This window comes from Sinocyclocheilus grahami, unplaced genomic scaffold (assembly GCF_001515645.1).
Source record: "Sinocyclocheilus grahami isolate Dianchi unplaced genomic scaffold, SAMN03320097.WGS_v1.1 scaffold887.1, whole genome shotgun sequence".
NCBI classification, from domain to species: domain Eukaryota; kingdom Metazoa; phylum Chordata; class Actinopteri; order Cypriniformes; family Cyprinidae; genus Sinocyclocheilus; species Sinocyclocheilus grahami.
The window spans coordinates 334729-352620 of NW_015506066.1; the positions used below are offsets into that span (position 1 = coordinate 334729).

General features: G+C 36.8%; 1 protein-coding gene across 1 annotated transcript in view; it reads left to right on the plus strand.

Moving 5' to 3' along the window:
- Window positions 1-17892, plus strand: part of LOC107563702 (probable phospholipid-transporting ATPase IIB) — a 55540-nt gene extending 37648 nt beyond the window's left edge. The window contains exons 15-30 of the mRNA XM_016248651.1: window positions 2936-3190; window positions 5886-6047; window positions 6497-6589; window positions 8559-8642; window positions 10918-11088; window positions 12265-12363; window positions 12444-12533; window positions 12620-12764; window positions 12961-13025; window positions 13618-13773; window positions 13956-14020; window positions 14144-14252; window positions 14406-14463; window positions 16247-16450; window positions 17171-17203; window positions 17518-17892. Coding sequence (XP_016104137.1) covers window positions 2936-3190; window positions 5886-6047; window positions 6497-6589; window positions 8559-8642; window positions 10918-11088; window positions 12265-12363; window positions 12444-12533; window positions 12620-12764; window positions 12961-13025; window positions 13618-13773; window positions 13956-14020; window positions 14144-14252; window positions 14406-14463; window positions 16247-16450; window positions 17171-17203; window positions 17518-17654 — 1926 coding nt within the window. The 3' untranslated portion in view covers window positions 17655-17892. The remainder of the gene's footprint in view (window positions 1-2935; window positions 3191-5885; window positions 6048-6496; window positions 6590-8558; window positions 8643-10917; window positions 11089-12264; window positions 12364-12443; window positions 12534-12619; window positions 12765-12960; window positions 13026-13617; window positions 13774-13955; window positions 14021-14143; window positions 14253-14405; window positions 14464-16246; window positions 16451-17170; window positions 17204-17517) is intronic.

Below are 17892 nucleotides of genomic sequence, written 5' to 3' on the forward strand. Positions count from 1 at the left end.
CACAGATATAATACACTACGCATCAATTTCTCTTCCCTTTGTGCTTTGCAGTTTTTAACACGAAGCGCTTACAATGTGCGCATCTGGTGTGCAGAATAATGCGCTTGAAGCAACACGGCTTCAGGCTGTGACGCCATGTTGCTTCAAGCGCATCATTCAGCACACTGGATGCGCACATTGTAAGCGCTTCGTGCTCATAGACCGTATAAAAACAGATCGTGCTGCACTGTATTTGTTTTGTCCTATCGTATCTATCATATGTTGTTGCCTTATTAAAAAATATGCTATACATTTAAAAGAAATGTATTTTAATTTGATAGTATATACTTATATGTAAATACATTCGTTAATGTTTTTAATGAATGGATTTTATAATAATACAAATAGCAATGTGTAACATTTTACCATATTTAGTGCAACACTTTTATTTGTTCCCCACAAAATATTGTTTTTCTAAAATTATTGTGTACTGATTTTTCTAGAATAACTTTTGCTGCCGAATTATCCACTAACCTAGTTTGATAAATTTTTGACATAGATTATAAATATACATAGGCCTATATTTTTTCATATTTATTGTTTATTTAATTTTTCTTTATAATGAAGTAGTCTATATCTAGTAGATTGTGAAAGAATGATTATCAGTTCCACACACAGAGATATATAAATTCTACATTTATTTAAATGAGGGAAAAAAACTTCTCTGGTATCGGATCCGTATCGGTATCGGCCGATACCAAACCCTAGGTATCAGAATCGGTATCGGAGGCGAAAAAGGCGGCTCGGAGCATCCCTAATTTTATTTAATCTGTTATTTTAAATTCTACAAGTGAATTTAGACATCACAACATTTGAAATGTACACTATAAAATGGATATTCTTTTTTTATATTTGCTAAATATTACAGTTAACAATGTTATGAAATTATTAGTAAGATTAAGTCAGCATTAGATGACAGCAAATATAATCTAAATGTAAAAATAGGGGACACGTTTAATTCCAGTCAATATGTCATGCCTGTTTACAGCTGGCTGACTGTACATTTATCTAATCACACATTTACTGTGCATTTATATACATATTCAGATTGTCAAATCGGGAACCTAACTTACAAATTTGAGAGAGTGAGCCAGCAGTGAGGTGTTTTTAAGTACCTGCATCTGCGGCTGTGTGCAGGTTGTCATCTCTTCCCCTCGGCAGAGCTCTGAGGAAAGAGGAGTTCATCAAGAGAAATCTCCTGCTCCAGTGGAGCACAGCAACCCCTGTCAAACACACACACACACACAAGAAGACTCACAGTGGTGCTTATGTAAATTGATAAGTTTCAGAGTCAGGGTGGGATTCCGACATCGTTGTGTGGGGAGACACTGATGAAATCTTCACGCTTTTTTTGCCCAGTGTGTCCTGAGACTGAGAGAGCACAGGAGAACGAATTATCAGCATACACTTCCTGACCAAGTCCCCCGTTCTTATACTACACATGACATTATCAGATTCTGACATAACTTCATCATTTAACTGATTTTTATGTGTTGGGCTGAATCCTTTTTTGAAACAAATGTCTCTTGCTGTTAGTGAAAGGAAAGGATTACTTAAATTGTCAGAAAAAAAAATCGATTTCAAATGAATTCTGTTATTTTTCTATGCATTAAACAACGCTTAAAAATTCCACAAAAATATTAAAGGGATAGTTCACCCAAAAATGAAAATTTGATGTTTATCTGCTTACCCCCAGGGCATCCAAGATGTAGGTGACTTTGTTTCTTCAGTAGAACACAAACGAAGATTTTTAACACAAACCGTTGCAGTCTGTCAGTCTTATAATGGCGGTGAATGGGAATCACAGGCTTTGGGAGTAAAACAACATACACAAACAAAACCAAATTAAACCCTGCGGCTCGTGACGATACATTAATGTGTAAAGACACAAAATGATCGGTCTGTGCAAGAAACTGAACAGTATTTATATCGGTTTTTACCTCTGATTCACGCAATGTCTGAACTGTTCGAACTGTCCTGAGCGGCGTCGCATCCTCCTGAGCGCGTTCTCAACAGAAGGCGTGTGAGGCGTCGTCGTCGTCTTCTTGCTTTACGGCGGATCGCAGACTTAAGTGCATTACCGCCACCTATCTCTCAAATGGACCATTGACACATCTATCTACAATCGCAATTAGGAGTGTAAATGGTCCACTTGAGAGATAGGTGGCAGTAATGCACTTAAGTCTGCGATCCGCCGTAAAGCAAGAAGACGACGACGACGCCTCACACGCCTTCTGTTGAGAACGCGCTCAGGAGGACGTGACGCCGCTCAGGACAGTTCGGACATTGCGTGAATCAGAAGTAAAGAAATTATATAAATACTGTTCAGTTTCTTGCACAGACCGATCGTTTTGTGTCTTTACACATCAATGTATCGTCACAAGCCGCAGGGTTTAATTTGGTTTTGTTTGTGTATGTTTTTTTTTACTCTCAAAGCCGTGATTCCCATTCACCGCCATTATAAGACTGACAGACTGCAACGGTTTGTGTTAAAAATCTTCGTTTGTGTTCTACTGAAGAAACAAATTCACCTACATCTTGGATGCCCTGGGGGTAAGCAGATAAACATCAAATTTTCATTTTTGGGTGAACTATCCCTTTAAGCAGCACAGCTGTTTTCAACACTGTTTCTTGAGCACGAGCATATTAGAATGATCTGTATAAGATCATGTGACATTGATGACTGGAGGAACGGCTGCTGGAAATTCAGCATTGCCATCACAGAAATACATTACATTTTAAAATATATTGATGTAGAAAACAGCTATTTTCAGTTATATTTATATTTCACTGTATTACTGTATTATTGATCAAATAAATGCAGCCTTGGTGAGCAAGTGATGTTATTTCTGAAGTTAAGGCACACTCTTGTTATTTAAAATTTGTGTCTTTCCAGGTGAGCTCGGCACAGTCTAATGGCAATAGTGCGAGTTCAACACCCTCTCGTAAACCACAGACACCTGCACCAAAGGTCCGCAAGAGCGTGAGTAGTCGGATCCATGAGGCCGTGAAAGCCATCGCCCTCTGTCACAATGTTACACCGGTGTACGAATCCCGTGTTAATGGTGTCAGCACGGAGCCAGAGAGTACAGAGGCCGACCAGGACTTTAGTGACGACAACCGCACTTACCAGGCCTCCAGTCCTGATGAGGTAAGAACGATGGGATGTTCTATTTATTTGTTTAATAAGTTGTTTACATATTCAAAATTATTTAAAAAAATTAAAAATTTTTGCATTGTTTTTGTATTTAGTATTTTACCTCTCTTTACCAACTTATCTTTTTTTCTGCTTGAGTGGTTCTAGCAACAAAAAAACGGGACAATTTTTTATTTCTATTTTATTTAGAATTCAGATAGATTGCATTGACACTGGTCTCCTCATTCCTCTAACGGTGTAATCCTATATATCGCTGCTTTAGTATTTATGACTCCCCCACTTTAGCCTTAAATTTACTGCCTTATTGGATGGTAATATAGACTCTGTGTTAGTTGAGAAATCTGAGAGGGCTCAATAAATATCAGAAGCAGAGGGGGCAGGGGTAGGTCACACATCAGGAAGGACTCGGTCATCATTTGTGTTGAGAGATCGTAGATATTTATAGATCCGTTGTAGAGCAACAATATTTTGAATGAGTTGTTGGTAAGAAAAGCACTAAATAAATGGCAGAAAAGGCACTGAGGCCAAACATATGTCACAAAGGTAGCGGTCCTCAAATAGATGGAGGGAAACGTCACTCGTTATAGTTAAATATATTTTTTAATGGAGGGGAATGAAGAGTTGTTTGAGGTTCGACTTAGGTATAATTCACCCAAAAATTACATTTTTGTCATCAATTACTCACTCTCATAATCTTCCAAACCTGTTTGACTTTCTTTCTTCTGTGGAACACAAAAGATGAAGTTTAGCAGAATGTTTGACATTGCTTTTCATCATACAGTGCAAGTCTCCAAAAAAACACCATTAAAGTATTGTAACAGTAATCCATATGAAACCGAGGTATACCAAAGTATAACCTATTGCATGGACTGTAAATCCATCCTTCACAGCCTCATTTTCATTAGCATATATTTTTATATTGCTTTTTGTCATTTTCGGAGCTTCACATTTTGTGAAGCATTTCTATTTTGTTGTCTATGGAATAAAGAAAACCATATCCGTTCTGAACAACATGGGTGAGTAAGTAAGTGATGTAAGTAAGTAACATTGTCGTGTTTAGGTGAACTAATTCTATACAATGAATGTGAATTTTACAATTGTGATATCCAGGTCTAGACAATTTAATAATTAATAACAATATTTAATAATATATAATAAATAAATTGCTTGCTATAAAATGTATGATAGATGATACAATAAATTGTTCTTTGTGAGTGCAATCTCTAGAAAGTTATTTTTAAAAAGCCAGTAATCAAACAAATGGAAAAGTCATGAAAAAAGTGTGAAATAATACACTGTTATAATAACGATAAGCAAAAGATAGAATTCAGATAAACTTCTCTCAGCGTATTCCTGGATGAAACTGCTCTGTCAGATAAAACCATCTCCACTTTGCCTTCTTTATGAGGTCGTATCATATTTCCTGTCACATCTGGTCTCTTTATTAAATAACAGCCACGTCTTCATGTGGTCGTGGGTCACATGGTGCGGTTTCAATCCTCTCTGCTTCTTGAAGGCACAGTGATCTTGGTTTATGATTACAGCTTTTCTTCCTGTACTGCTGAAATGATTGATAGTGTGTATTAAAGGCTCTCCCCTGTGTCGTAAAACAGTTCCCTGCTCGTCTCCTGAAGGCATTTCCCCACCACCTGAGTTACTTTTGTGTGTGTGTGCTCTTGAGGGCATCATTTAGCACTGTCAGGTTTATAGAAGACTGGCTAATTAGTCATATCACATTGAAATGCCGTGAACAAGAGTTCTAGCTGTGTTCTGATGTGTGTAAGAGCAAAGAAAGCAGTTGTAATCACAGAGCTGCAGAGGATTTTAATGGCATAATTTGCATGGATGGTTATGATCTTTCAGTCTTGAGATAAACAGTGCATGCAGTGGGGTCAAGTAGTCTGAGACACAACTGATCAAGATTTTATATAATTTATTGCTATCTTTTCCAATTTCATGCTATTGTTATATAAATCCTATTATCAGCATAACTCAACTATATAATATTGGCATATTTCAACTAGAGCAGAAAGTTGAATTATTAACATGGATTTTAGAATGTCTCTGTATTTGGAATTACTGGCAGAAGCACTGTCCAGCATGATTTGAGAATGATCCAAAGAGAATCTTGTGCTTCAGTGTTAAACAAGAAAATTTGACTTTACATGAATTCACATGATCAATGTCTTAAATTAGATTTTCGGAAATTTCATTAGTGACCTTTTGAATCCTAAAACTTTGTCTATATAAATGTAAATTCCTCAGATGTTTTTGAAAGAAAACCAAATTATTTTATTTAGTTTTGTTTTGTTTTATTTAATGTCTCTGTCACTGGAAGCTTTTGTCATCAAGACAAATACCGTGTGTGTGTAAGCACATTTGGCAATAAATACCTGTATGATTCCGATTTTATTTTATTGTTTTACTTTATTTTATTCATATAATAATTTATTAGTTTTTTCATTTATATTACTTTTGAATATTATTTACCTATCTATCTACCTATTGATCTATTTTATTTATGTTCAAATTTTTACATTTTAGTTATTAATTTTTAAATCTAATTATCAGCCATATTATAAAAGACTATAAATATACCCAGGTCTTTAAAGATTATCTGATCATTGAGTGTAACTGGTCACAAAAACAGACCTTTTGACAACAAATCGTTCTTTCACATGTTGTGTAGGTGGCTCTGGTGCGCTGGACTGAGAGTGTGGGTTTGACTCTGGTGAACAGAGACCTGACGTCCCTCCAGCTGAAGACCCCAGCCGGACACATCTTGACCTATTATATTCTCCAGATCTTCCCCTTCACCTCTGAGAGCAAGCGCATGGGCATTATTGTCAGGGTGCGTATCCAACTACAAGTGTGCAAGTGCGTTTGTATGTTTTCAGAATTACATATTTCTCTAATTTCAAACACTGTAAAAACATCTGGAGAGAATATGAATGTGAAAATGTGTGCACGTTTGAACTTGTTTCCTCTGTAGTCTGGGTTTGTGTCCTTTAGCCTTTGTTGAGTAAGCTATTATATACTTCAGGACTCTGTGTACTTGAGTGTGTCATGTTTGTTGTATTGTTTGTTTGTCTACTACAGTGCATGCATAAGAGTATTTGTGACTAAGCTTTTGACATGCGTTTATGCAGATCATCTCTGTTTGTCGTCTTATTTACTGATAACTTTAGGGCTCCATGTGCCATCTGTGTGATTTTGTGCTCCACATTTGGACATGCTAATGATTTAGACATGATTTGGATATGTTTTGAAGTGTTCTCTATTGAATTGATTGTGTTTCAGGAGGAGGCTACGGGCGACATCACATTTTACATGAAAGGGGCTGATGTTGCTATGGCGAGCATTGTACAGTACAATGATTGGCTGGAGGAGGAGGTAAGAATGCTTGAACCATTGTTGATGGGAAAATCGGCATTCTGCTTTTTCGTGGGGTTTGGTGAGCTTATGAATAAATCTAATTGTCTGTTTCTGTGACCCTTCTTTGTGTTTTGTTTTGTTTTGTTTTGTTTATTTGCATTTTTAATTATTTTTGTATCCGATTCATAATCTGTCTTTGTGTGTGTGTGTGTGTGTGTCTTGAACCATTGTTGATGGGAAAATCGGCATTCTGCTTTTTCGTGGGGTTTGGTGAGCTTATGAATAAATCTAATTGTCTGTTTCTGTGACCCTTCTTTGTGTTTTGTTTTGTTTTGTTTATTTGCATTTTTAATTATTTTTGTATCCGATTCATAATCTGTCTTTGTGTGTGTGTGTGTGTGGGGGGGTGGTGGGGATCAAATGGCAGTAAAAGCAATCAAAATATGCAGTACCTTTATATTTGCTCCTCAAATGTAATTTATCCACACAAAAACAAAAAAGAAGAAAAATTTCACCAGATTAAGAGATGCTCACAAATTTGGATGTAGTGTTGACCTGGTGTTGTCAATTTCAGTAAAATAAAAAAAGGCAGTTATGACAAAAAATTAAGAAACCACAATGTACAAAATAAAGTTATATACTTACACTACCGTTCAAAAATTTGGGATCAGTAGGAATTTTTTATTCTTTGTAACTCTGTACAAAGAATCCCGATGTAAAAAAATAAATATAAGAAGGTCTTGGTAGACGAACTTACACAAGTCTAAAGGTTTGGACTCAGTAACATCTTTTTGTGACAGTCAAGACATTGTTTATACGCTTACAAAAAAAAAAGTATTTCAACAATACTGTTGTTTATGGAATTCTTCATCAAAGAATCCTGAAAAAAAGGAATCACTGTTACCACTAAAATATTAAGCAGCACAACTGTTTTCAACATTGATCATTTTCACCAGATCAGTTTAAGAGAATGATTTCTGAAGGATCATGTGACACTGAAGACTGGAGTAATGGCTTCTGAAATTCAGCTTTGCCATCACAGGAATAAATTACATTTTAAAATATATTAAAATAGAAAAAATTAATAAAATATTTTACTGTATTTTTGATCAAATAAATGCAGCCTTGGTGAGCATAAGAGACTTTCAAAAACATCTCCAAACTTCTGAACAGTAGTGTATATACATATTACAGTTACACATTTATAGTATAAACAAGAAAATACGTAATATATGACAACATATTGCCACAGTTCCCGTATGTCTGTCATTCCAACTCACTTCCTCAGTAGGTACCGCCAGTGTTTTTGGTATTGAATCCCTTGTAGGAATTACTTTATGAACAGATCCCTGTTGAATTAAAAATCAACGCATTTGATAAGGTAGCGCTAAGCATGACAAACAGGTCGGCTTGTCCTAGCCTCTGTGATCAAGGACAATCTGCTCAGCCCATCATCACGCATGCATTTCTCGCTTTGATGATTACAATTGTATTGGCAATATGCAGTCGATGATGGGCGGAGATGAGGCTTATTAATTAATGAATGACCTCAATAAAGGCATATGACTGGGAGCATCATGTCATAATCCTCATCGGTCTGTTCACGATGCGCTATGTGTGTATATGTGAGACGCCGCTATAAGGACAGGTCAATAAGTAATCACTGCATCACTTTCGCCTGTTGGATTTTCATATCAAATTTAAACTGCTGCCCCACATTTTTCAGTCTGCTCAAAGATTCCCACAGGCACTGTTGTATTTTTCACGATTGATCCTTCCTGTGTGTGTGTATTTGTTTGCATATCTCTATTTGCGTGACAGTGTTTTGATGTTTCCAGTAAATACAATTGTGTTAAAAGCATTGTTTATATCTTTGTTCTCATGCTTTCTGTATACCAATTGAGTTCACAGTCTAATACACAACCACTCACACGACATGGCTGTTGCTGATGTAACTGTAGTTGTGTGTTGCATTATGTTGTCTCAGTGTGGGAACATGGCCAGAGAGGGCCTGCGGACACTGGTGGTGGCTAAGAAATCACTGACTGAAGAGCAATACCAGGACTTTGAGGTATGATAAACCAGCTGTATTTCCACCTTCATTAAGTTAAATAAATTAATATATGGTTCATATATAGTGATATAGTTTAAAATATGTTCCTTGATCATTTTCAACTTATCAATATTCATCGATTTGCTCTGAAATGGTGTAAAGTTGTGATTTTTGTACTCAGACAAAAGAACCATCATTTAAAGCAAACAGTCATTGTTGACTAGTAGATCTAATTTGTTTTGTGTAATAAATAAAATGCAATAAAAGATCATTTTAAAAGATGGATTTGGACAAAGGATTTGACATTCTATACCCAAACTGATAGCTTACTTTGCTGCATTATCAACTTGTTCATTTCCTAATAGAACAATATAACCTTTGAACCCAGCAGAAGATACTAAAAATTGACTCTGTAAAAGGTCTCCTGTAGTTAAAATGCAATTTACTGTGGGGTATTCCGGTTTTTTTTTTTTTTTTTTTTTTTTTTTTTTTTTTTTTTAAATTTTCCATTGCTTGAAAACAAAATTTTGAATTTGTAAAAATTGTAACATTTCTAAAAATAGAATGGCTCTGGATAAATGTTGACAAAAGGTGATAATGTGACCCTGGACCACAAAACCAGTCATAAGTAGCACAGGCATATTTGTAGCAATAGCCAAAAATACATTGTATGGGTCAAAATTATCGATTTTTCTTTTATGCCAAAAGTCATTTGGATATTAAGTAAAGATTATGTTCCATGAAGATATTTTGTAAATTTTCTACCGTAAATATATCAAAAATGTTTTATCATTAGTAATATGCATTGCTAAGGACTTCATTTGGACAACTTTAAAGGCGATTTTTTTCAATATTTAGATTTTTTTGCACCCTCAGATTCCAGATTTTCAAATAGTTGTACCTCGGCCAAATATTGTCCTATCCTGACATATCCTGACCATACATCAGTGGAAAGCTTATTTATTCAGCTTTCAGTTGATGTATAAATCTCAGTTTAAAAAAAATTGACCCTTATGACTGGTTTTGTGGTTCAGGGTCAACATGTGATAAAATTGGTTGTATTTTCATTCCAGCTTATGATGTTGATAGAAGGAATATAAGTAATGGCTAACATGAAAATTAGATATCAGGTGGCATTAAAGCACAATTTATCAGCATTAGATGATTAGATTGCTAATTTCTTTCACACTGTATTTGGTAATGTTTTTGGCCACTGCTTAAACTTATATTACCAGCGACTGCTACTTTACTCACTGCAAGACTTATAATTAGATGATTCGGTAAAGAGCATGTAAAACATGTAAGCATGTCAAATTCAATTGATGAATGAAGGTTGATGATCATCTAAGAGAAACGATCAGAGGGGGTATTGTGAAGGAAATCTTTTAATTAATCATAACTAACAATTATTTTTCTTGCAGGCTTAATATTTGAATGGTTTTGACTAATAAATGTCCCCACCTTTTGGGCCAAAGTTAGTGTGTTGCAATAACGGATGCATATGGACAAGGCGGCTAGACGTCTGTCTAAATATAATAACCATAACAACCCCATGACTTGAGTAACAAGCTGAAGTAATCAAAAACCAAGTTTGCTTTGCCAGTAAGAGAGGAGGGAGGAGTGGGGGTTGTAATCTGTTGTACTCTTTTTGTTGGTGAGATTCTCTTTGATTGGTTATGAGGCCTTCCTGGCTGTGATTAAAGCATATTCAAAGGCATTGTCTGAAATCTGTCTGTTATTGGAACACTAAAAATATTAGTCCCGGGTGATAGTGTTCAAAGGGGGCAAGACACTGTCCAACTCAGCAGGGTGTCACTAGAGACGTGCTAAAGAGTATAAATTTGTAAGTGTCATCAGAGATGCCTCAGGTTAACTTAAGTTAGGTGTGTTGATGGAATTTCTACCACAGCATGTTTTCACGCATTTTTTCAAAGCTGAATTTTCAACAGATATTACACCACAGGGCTCGACAGTGCGACCATTTCAGTCGCATCCTAAATTTTTTAAGTTAGGAGCACAAGTGCTCCTAAAAAGAAAAGTAAGCGTCGAGCCCTGCACCAGTCTTCAGTGTCATCTGATCCTTCTGAAGTCTTTCTAATATGCTGATTTGGTGCTCAAGAAACATTGAAAGTTGCTTAATATTTTTGTGGAAACCGTGATGCATTTTTTCCCTTCAAATTTCTTTCATGAATAGAAAGTTTAAAAGAACAATGTGCATTTTTAATTAAAGCAAGGCAAGTTTAAAATCCTTATTAACTTATCACCCATTTTATCCATATTTCTGTCTGTTTAGAGTCGTTATAATCAGGCGAAGTTGAGTATCCACGATCGCGCTCTGAAGGTGGCGGCAGTGGTGGAGAGTCTGGAGAGAGAGATGGAGCTTTTGTGTCTCACTGGAGTGGAAGATCAGCTGCAGGCTGATGTCCGGCCCACACTGGAGCTCCTCCGCAATGCTGGGATCAAGGTACACATACAATAGATGGCCAAAAATATGTGAACACCCAAACACCATACCTATATAGGTATGTTGAGCATTTAACATCGTGTCTACATCAGATGCGACAAAATACAGTAGAACCCATTATAATCAGTGATGCTGTCTACACTGGATGTGGTGTGACGCAACAACAAATCCCCAACAGTAAACTGATGCCTAGGGTTGGGTACCGAAACCCGGTGTCGATATGGTTATAGCTCCATAAACTGTACACAAATTCGTGATCACCTCGGAATTAGTCCCTTTTAAATTTAGTTTGAAAATGGCGGCAGACTTTGTCTCCTCCCCGCCTTTCAGCGCGCTCTTCAATCCGCAGACCGCGGCGGCGCAGCATGAACAGACTCAAACAGAACCAGAGGACACAAGGTGTGTGTTTATCGATAAATTGTTATAATATCTGTATCTGTGCAGTTCTTTGTCATAAATACAGTTTACAAAAGGTCACGAGGGAGGAATCGATTTCCCATCTACTCTCTTTCGCTACGTTCACCCCTCATCACACCACAGCTGTTTCCTCCAGCGAAAATCTAGCCCTTAACACATATGAAATCATACTTTATAAAACGATCATGTTGCTATTTTGATTTGAAAATTTTATATTTAGTATAAAACATATTACAGTGCATGTGGCATACCATACAGTCATTCACGGAACTGATTAAAGACAGTGAGAGACAGCACTCAGTCAATTCACTAATTTTAACTAAATATCAGTGTGATTGACAGAGATACAGTAGAAACATTTTGTGGTTTTGTATTAAATAAGGTAATAAGGTAAATAAGTAGGGGAAGCACAGCTCGGGAAATGAGAGCATCTGAGGAGCATGTGAATGCTATGTATATTTATTTGTAAATATTTTTAATGTTCTTTAATGGTATCCATCGTTTTTTTTGTTTTTTTGTATCGGTTCAGGCACCGGTACCATTTTAAAAGTATTGATTTGGCACCGGTATCATAAAAACCCCAATCGATACCCAACCCTACTGATGCCTCATTCTATTTATGACGTGCTGACACAAATTTCAAATGATTTGCAACAGTCACTTTGTCGCAGTGTAGACAGCCTCAAGCTGTCACGTCGTGTCCAGTGTAGGCGCGGTGTAATATTGACATTTAATATTGGGTTCTTCTTTATGTTTCAGATCTGGATGTTGACCGGAGACAAGCTGGAAACTGCTACATGTATCGCCAAAAGTTCCCACTTAGTTTCTAGAAATCAAGACATCCACGTTTTCAGACCGGTAGGATCAGAACCACTGATGATTTAGATTTTTAAGTGAAGTGGATTTAGTGTGAACGCTCCATGGTGTTTTTGTGGCAGGTGTCCAACAGGGGCGAGGCTCATCTGGAGCTGAACTCCTTCAGAAGGAAACACGACTGTGCGCTGGTCATATCAGGGGACTCTCTGGAGGTAAAAAAAAAAAAAACATATATATTCAACAAAATTATATATGGTCAGTTTTTATTTTCTTACACTGATTATGAGTGGCCCATCAGGTTTGTCTGCGCTACTATGAGCATGAATTTGTGGAGCTGGCGTGTCAGTGCCCCGCTGTGGTTTGCTGTCGCTGCTCTCCCACGCAAAAAGCTCAGATCGTTCGATTGTTACAGCAGCATACAGACAACAGAACATGTGCCATAGGTCAGTCCTCTCCACTTCTCTCCTCAGTCTGTTGAGCTTTAAGTCCCATCATCCAGTAGCTGAGACAAAACCCACTTAAACTGAACTCTGTCCAAGGACATGAATCTTTGAAAGCGGTAAAGATGACGTCTTAATGATGTCTTCGCAGTGTCTTCTCATGTTTTCGCCCTATCATCTTTCTTATCTCTGTGCTCAGGTGATGGAGGAAATGATGTCAGCATGATCCAGGCAGCAGACTGTGGTATCGGTATTGAAGGGAAGGTGAGGTATTTCTCATTAATGTAGATTGTTTTTTCCTGTTGCTGTAACTTTTTCAATTCATCTTTAATTAATTATATTTATATCAAATAAATTCTCATTACCAGAATGTGTAGGTGTTTTATTTTATTTATTTATTTTTGGGTTGTAATTCCCTTTACTGTTGAAACTTGTTACATTCTCATTACTGTAATAGTTTTTTTTATTTAATATTATTAAATTAAATATAATATCATTGCAGTGTTGATAATATTTATATTTTAATATAGATACAATGTATAACATAAGCATTAATATTTATTAAATATAAAAGGCAATAATGTGTTTTATTTATATAATACATAAAATGTATAATTTGTTTAATCTAATTTTAGGCATTATGTTAATGAGAATTTATGGGAGAAATATGCATAAACGTTGTGAAAATAATGTCATAATGCAAATCATCTTAATAGTCATAAATTATTTTATTATATTCTTTTTTTTTTTTGAGGTAAAATATGATCCGGGCATGTTCTTGACATGTTTCATGATTTCAGAATCTGTCTGATTAAGTAGAAGTGTCATTTAAAACTAAACATAGCTGTTGTTTCAGGAGGGAAAGCAGGCGTCTCTGGCAGCAGATTTCTCCATAACTCAGTTCAAGCACATAGGCAGACTGCTGATGGTACATGGCCGCAACAGCTACAAACGCTCAGCAGCTCTGGGCCAGTTTGTCATGCACCGTGGGATGATCATCTCCACCATGCAGGTAACATACACACAAAGAGTGAAGAGCCTCATGTATATTTACACTTCTGTAGTGATATAGTGACCATTACAGTAAATTGGTTTGCTCTCAACACAAAGAGCAACACACTTATGTTGCTGCTATGCAGCCTCTTGATTTGAAGTGCTAATATCTTGATTTGAATTTGTGTCTTTTCTTCTCAGGCTGTGTTTTCCTCTATTTTCTACTTCGCATCTGTTCCACTGTACCAAGGTTTCCTCATGGTGGGGTAAGTAAAGGCTGGTTCTCACAAAACTAGTGAGCTGCCTACCTGCACAGCATTTTTGGACATCATAAGTGCCTTTAAACATGATGCGTCACATTTCCTAACTTCATGCCTATTTGTTTCTAGTTACGCCACCATCTACACCATGTTCCCTGTCTTTTCTCTGGTGTTGGACCAGGATGTGAAGCCTGAGATGGCTTTGCTGTATCCTGAACTCTATAAAGACCTCACCAAGGTAACAATATAGCAAACCTTTTAGTAGTAATGACCAGAACTAACATCAGCTCGAGTATCTGCATGATACACATGATATAAGTTACAGGAATGAAGGCATGAGTTTGTGTTTACTGCATGACAGTGATGCTGACTTTGGTTTTCCCTCTACTAGGGTCGCTCCCTGTCCTTTAAGACCTTCCTGATTTGGGTTTTGATAAGTGTATATCAAGGTAAATGGATGAACAGTGATATTTTTGTATGACTATAAACTGTACCTCGCCAATAACCTTTACTCTCATCTCAGTTGTTGGTTTTTGTTTGGCATGATCTAATCAGTGCAAAAAACTTTTGAATTCTTAGACCCACAGACTTTTTAATTTTTAAGTTTAAAAGGGTGTTTTTTTTCTCAGTGTTGCAACAATACTTCAGGTTCTTATATTAATATTTTTACTTTTTTAGATATTCAAACAAAAAACAGCAGGTCATTTTAATAAGCGGGATTTCTTGTTGTATATGATGTTTGTTGTGAGGTAGTTGAGGGTACCCAGCCTTTCTATAATAACAATGTGTTGTATAATTTCTTACTTAAAAGCAAAAAATAATTGACCTATTTTTTTGGTTGTCACCAATCCAGATGCCAGTCTACTTGTAGTGCAGAAGCATTTGATTGTCCCCCAGTTGGCATGTTCAGTGTATTTTTGAAAATATCATAACACTTTATTTAAAGTTTGGGGTGAACGTAACAGAATTCTTTCAAAAACATAATAGTGTAAATAATCAAGTTAATTCAAATCTGAACTAATCTCCCTTTTGTATAAAGCCTCACACAATTTAATAAAGAATTGTAATAGAATTTAAACAATCCAGTAAAAAATTAACAAACCTGGTGGTTAATGGTAAAGTGTGTAATTCTGTAACACTGTGTGTATCTAGTGGAATGGCAAAAATAATATTTGTTTTTAGGCAGCCAACCAACGGGGTCTTTTTTAAAGTGAAAACAGAGCGTTTTCTCTAGATTATGCTAGTATAATACTGCATAAAGTATAAAAACACACACACACATCTTCTTTTAGGATTAGGTTGGAACCCCAGGAGGAGTGATGCATGAGTTACCAGCATTGTGCCTAGGTTGATCCAGAGGGATTGTCTCAATAGTAGAAATTTACTGAACAAATATAAAGGAAATGTAAACGTAAAAAAAAAAAAGCCAGTCCAATCTGAGATAACGCCTCATATATAAACTAAACCATAAACAGGCACAAGCAGATGTTCTTTACAAATAAATCTGTTAACGTTTCATCAAAGAAATAAACTTTGAAGTGCAATATAACGTGTCTCCCGTGAATTCAGTGGAGCTCTTTTCATGAATGTGATTTTCGGACCATCGCCAGCTCTCGCGCGCGCACGGCTGTCTTATCCTCACTGTAAATCGATCCGCGCAGTGAGCAAGAGATCAGTGTCCCCGTCTGACAGCTCCTGCTTTTTAATTAAACCTTAATACAGAGAGACAAGAACAACAGGGAAATATGAGCAAAGATTTCATTTAGTCCAGAGAGTAACCCTGAGGAATGTTCGCTGTATGAAGAGAGGCAATTATGTGATCAGTTAGAGGCCATTAGGCTGGATTGCGCTGGCATTTATGATTAAAATGAAAGCAGAGACTGTTACAGTAGGCTGAGGAGCCGAGTGAGCGTGGAGCCTTGCGAGCAGAGGTCAGAGCTCAACGCACTCATGTGTGAATGGGGGGTCAGACCGTGAGCGAGGGTCAAGAACTTTCTTCTTCACGGAAGAAACTCGTTCTAGATGGACATCAGTAAACCTTATGGATTTGTCAAGTCTTGCAGTCTAAATGACCCTAGCAGATCTTTTTATTGTTAGTTGTTCCCCTGTTTGATTTGTTAACTACTAATGTGTTTCATGCACATGTGTTTATACTCATTATAACACTAAACTGACAGCTTTATCTTAGTCTTTGTTGGTTCATCTCAAACACATTCTCTGTTTGTCCACCAGGGGGCATCCTGATGTACGGGGCCCTGGTGCTGTTCGATCAGGAGTTTGTGCATGTGTTGGCGATCTCCTTCACTGCTCTGATCCTGACGGAGCTGCTGATGGTGGCGCTGATGGTCCGCACCTGGCACTGGCTCATGGTTGTAGCCGAACTTATCAGTCTTGGCTGCTACCTCGCTTCCCTCGCCTTCCTGAACGAATACTTCGGTAAGAACTGACACAATTTTTTGAAGATTCTTATTTCATTTAATATTTTTACTTTATTTTAATGTAGTTGAATTCTGATTTATTTCATTTATTTATTTACTCATTCATATATCAGTACCTTTTTTGTAGTTTTAAATACTTTTTGAATATGATTTACCTGTCTACCTTCCTCCCTACCCATTTATTTATATGTTTATTCATTATTTCATTTGTTGTTTATATTATAAAATAAATAAATAAAAAGGGAATAACAAACATTTTTAAATTTAAACAAATCAAAAATATAAAAATGTTTATTCCATCTATCTAGCTATTGTTCTATCTATTTATCGTTCTGTCTATCATTCTGTCTATTGTTCTATCTAGCATTTTATCCATCGTTCTATCTGTCTATCGTTCTATGGTTATGTTCTATCACTGCCATTTTTATCTATCTATCTATCTATCTATCTTTCACTTTGTTTTATCTGCCTGTCTGTCTGGCTATATAGTAAATTTTTAATTCTCTCTCTCTCTCTCTCTCCCTCCCTCCCTACTCTGTTTCCCCTTAAGCTTAAATAAAAGGCCAAATAAATGAAAATGTCCTCTGTAACAGATGTCCTATAGACTCTGGTTTCAGTGTTCAAACCGAACACACATATTTAGTTCAGACTGATGTACAATAACTTCAAGCTCTTTCTTCTTCTTTCTCTCCATCTCTGTTTTGTGACTGTGCCTCAGGCATAGGTCGTGTGACCTTAGGAGCTTTCCTGGGTAGGTTTGTCTTTCCCCGTGTTCACTCTGTTGTTTCACCAGCTATCATTTCCTGTCTCCACAAACATGTCCGTTCTCCTCCCTCGGGTTTCAGTCTCGTGTGGTGTGGGCCCCTGGATGAGAAGGAGCCATTCAAATGTGCCCTAACCCTGTGATCACGCATTTTTCAGAACATTCCATCGGTGAAGTGCATCCCATCCACTTCATCCACAGCCTAACAGACTTCTTTTTCATAACGTGTGAAAAAGGCGCCTTGATGATAATATAAACAGTTTGACCCTGACGTTTTATTCATCTGTTTTGTTTGTCTTCAGATCTTTCGTTTATCACGACACGGGTGTTCTTGTGGAAGGTGTGTGTCATCACACTGGTCAGCTGTTTGCCGCTCTACATCATCAAATATCTGAAGCGGAAATTCTCCCCACCAAGTTATTCCAAACTCTCCTCCTAAACTTTCCATATGGTCACATGGTGTCAAAAGGCATGCTGACACATTAATAAGCACACGTGACTGCTACATCAAACACTTTGAAACTCATCTGTTCCTTTTTTTTAAATGCTGGATGCTAGTTCACCAAAATATGAACAAGCTAAAATTTACCCACCCTCATGTTGTTCTAAACCTTTATGGAAACACAAAAAGAGAAGTTTCTGCTCCTTTCCATACAACGGTGACCATAGGGCTGTCA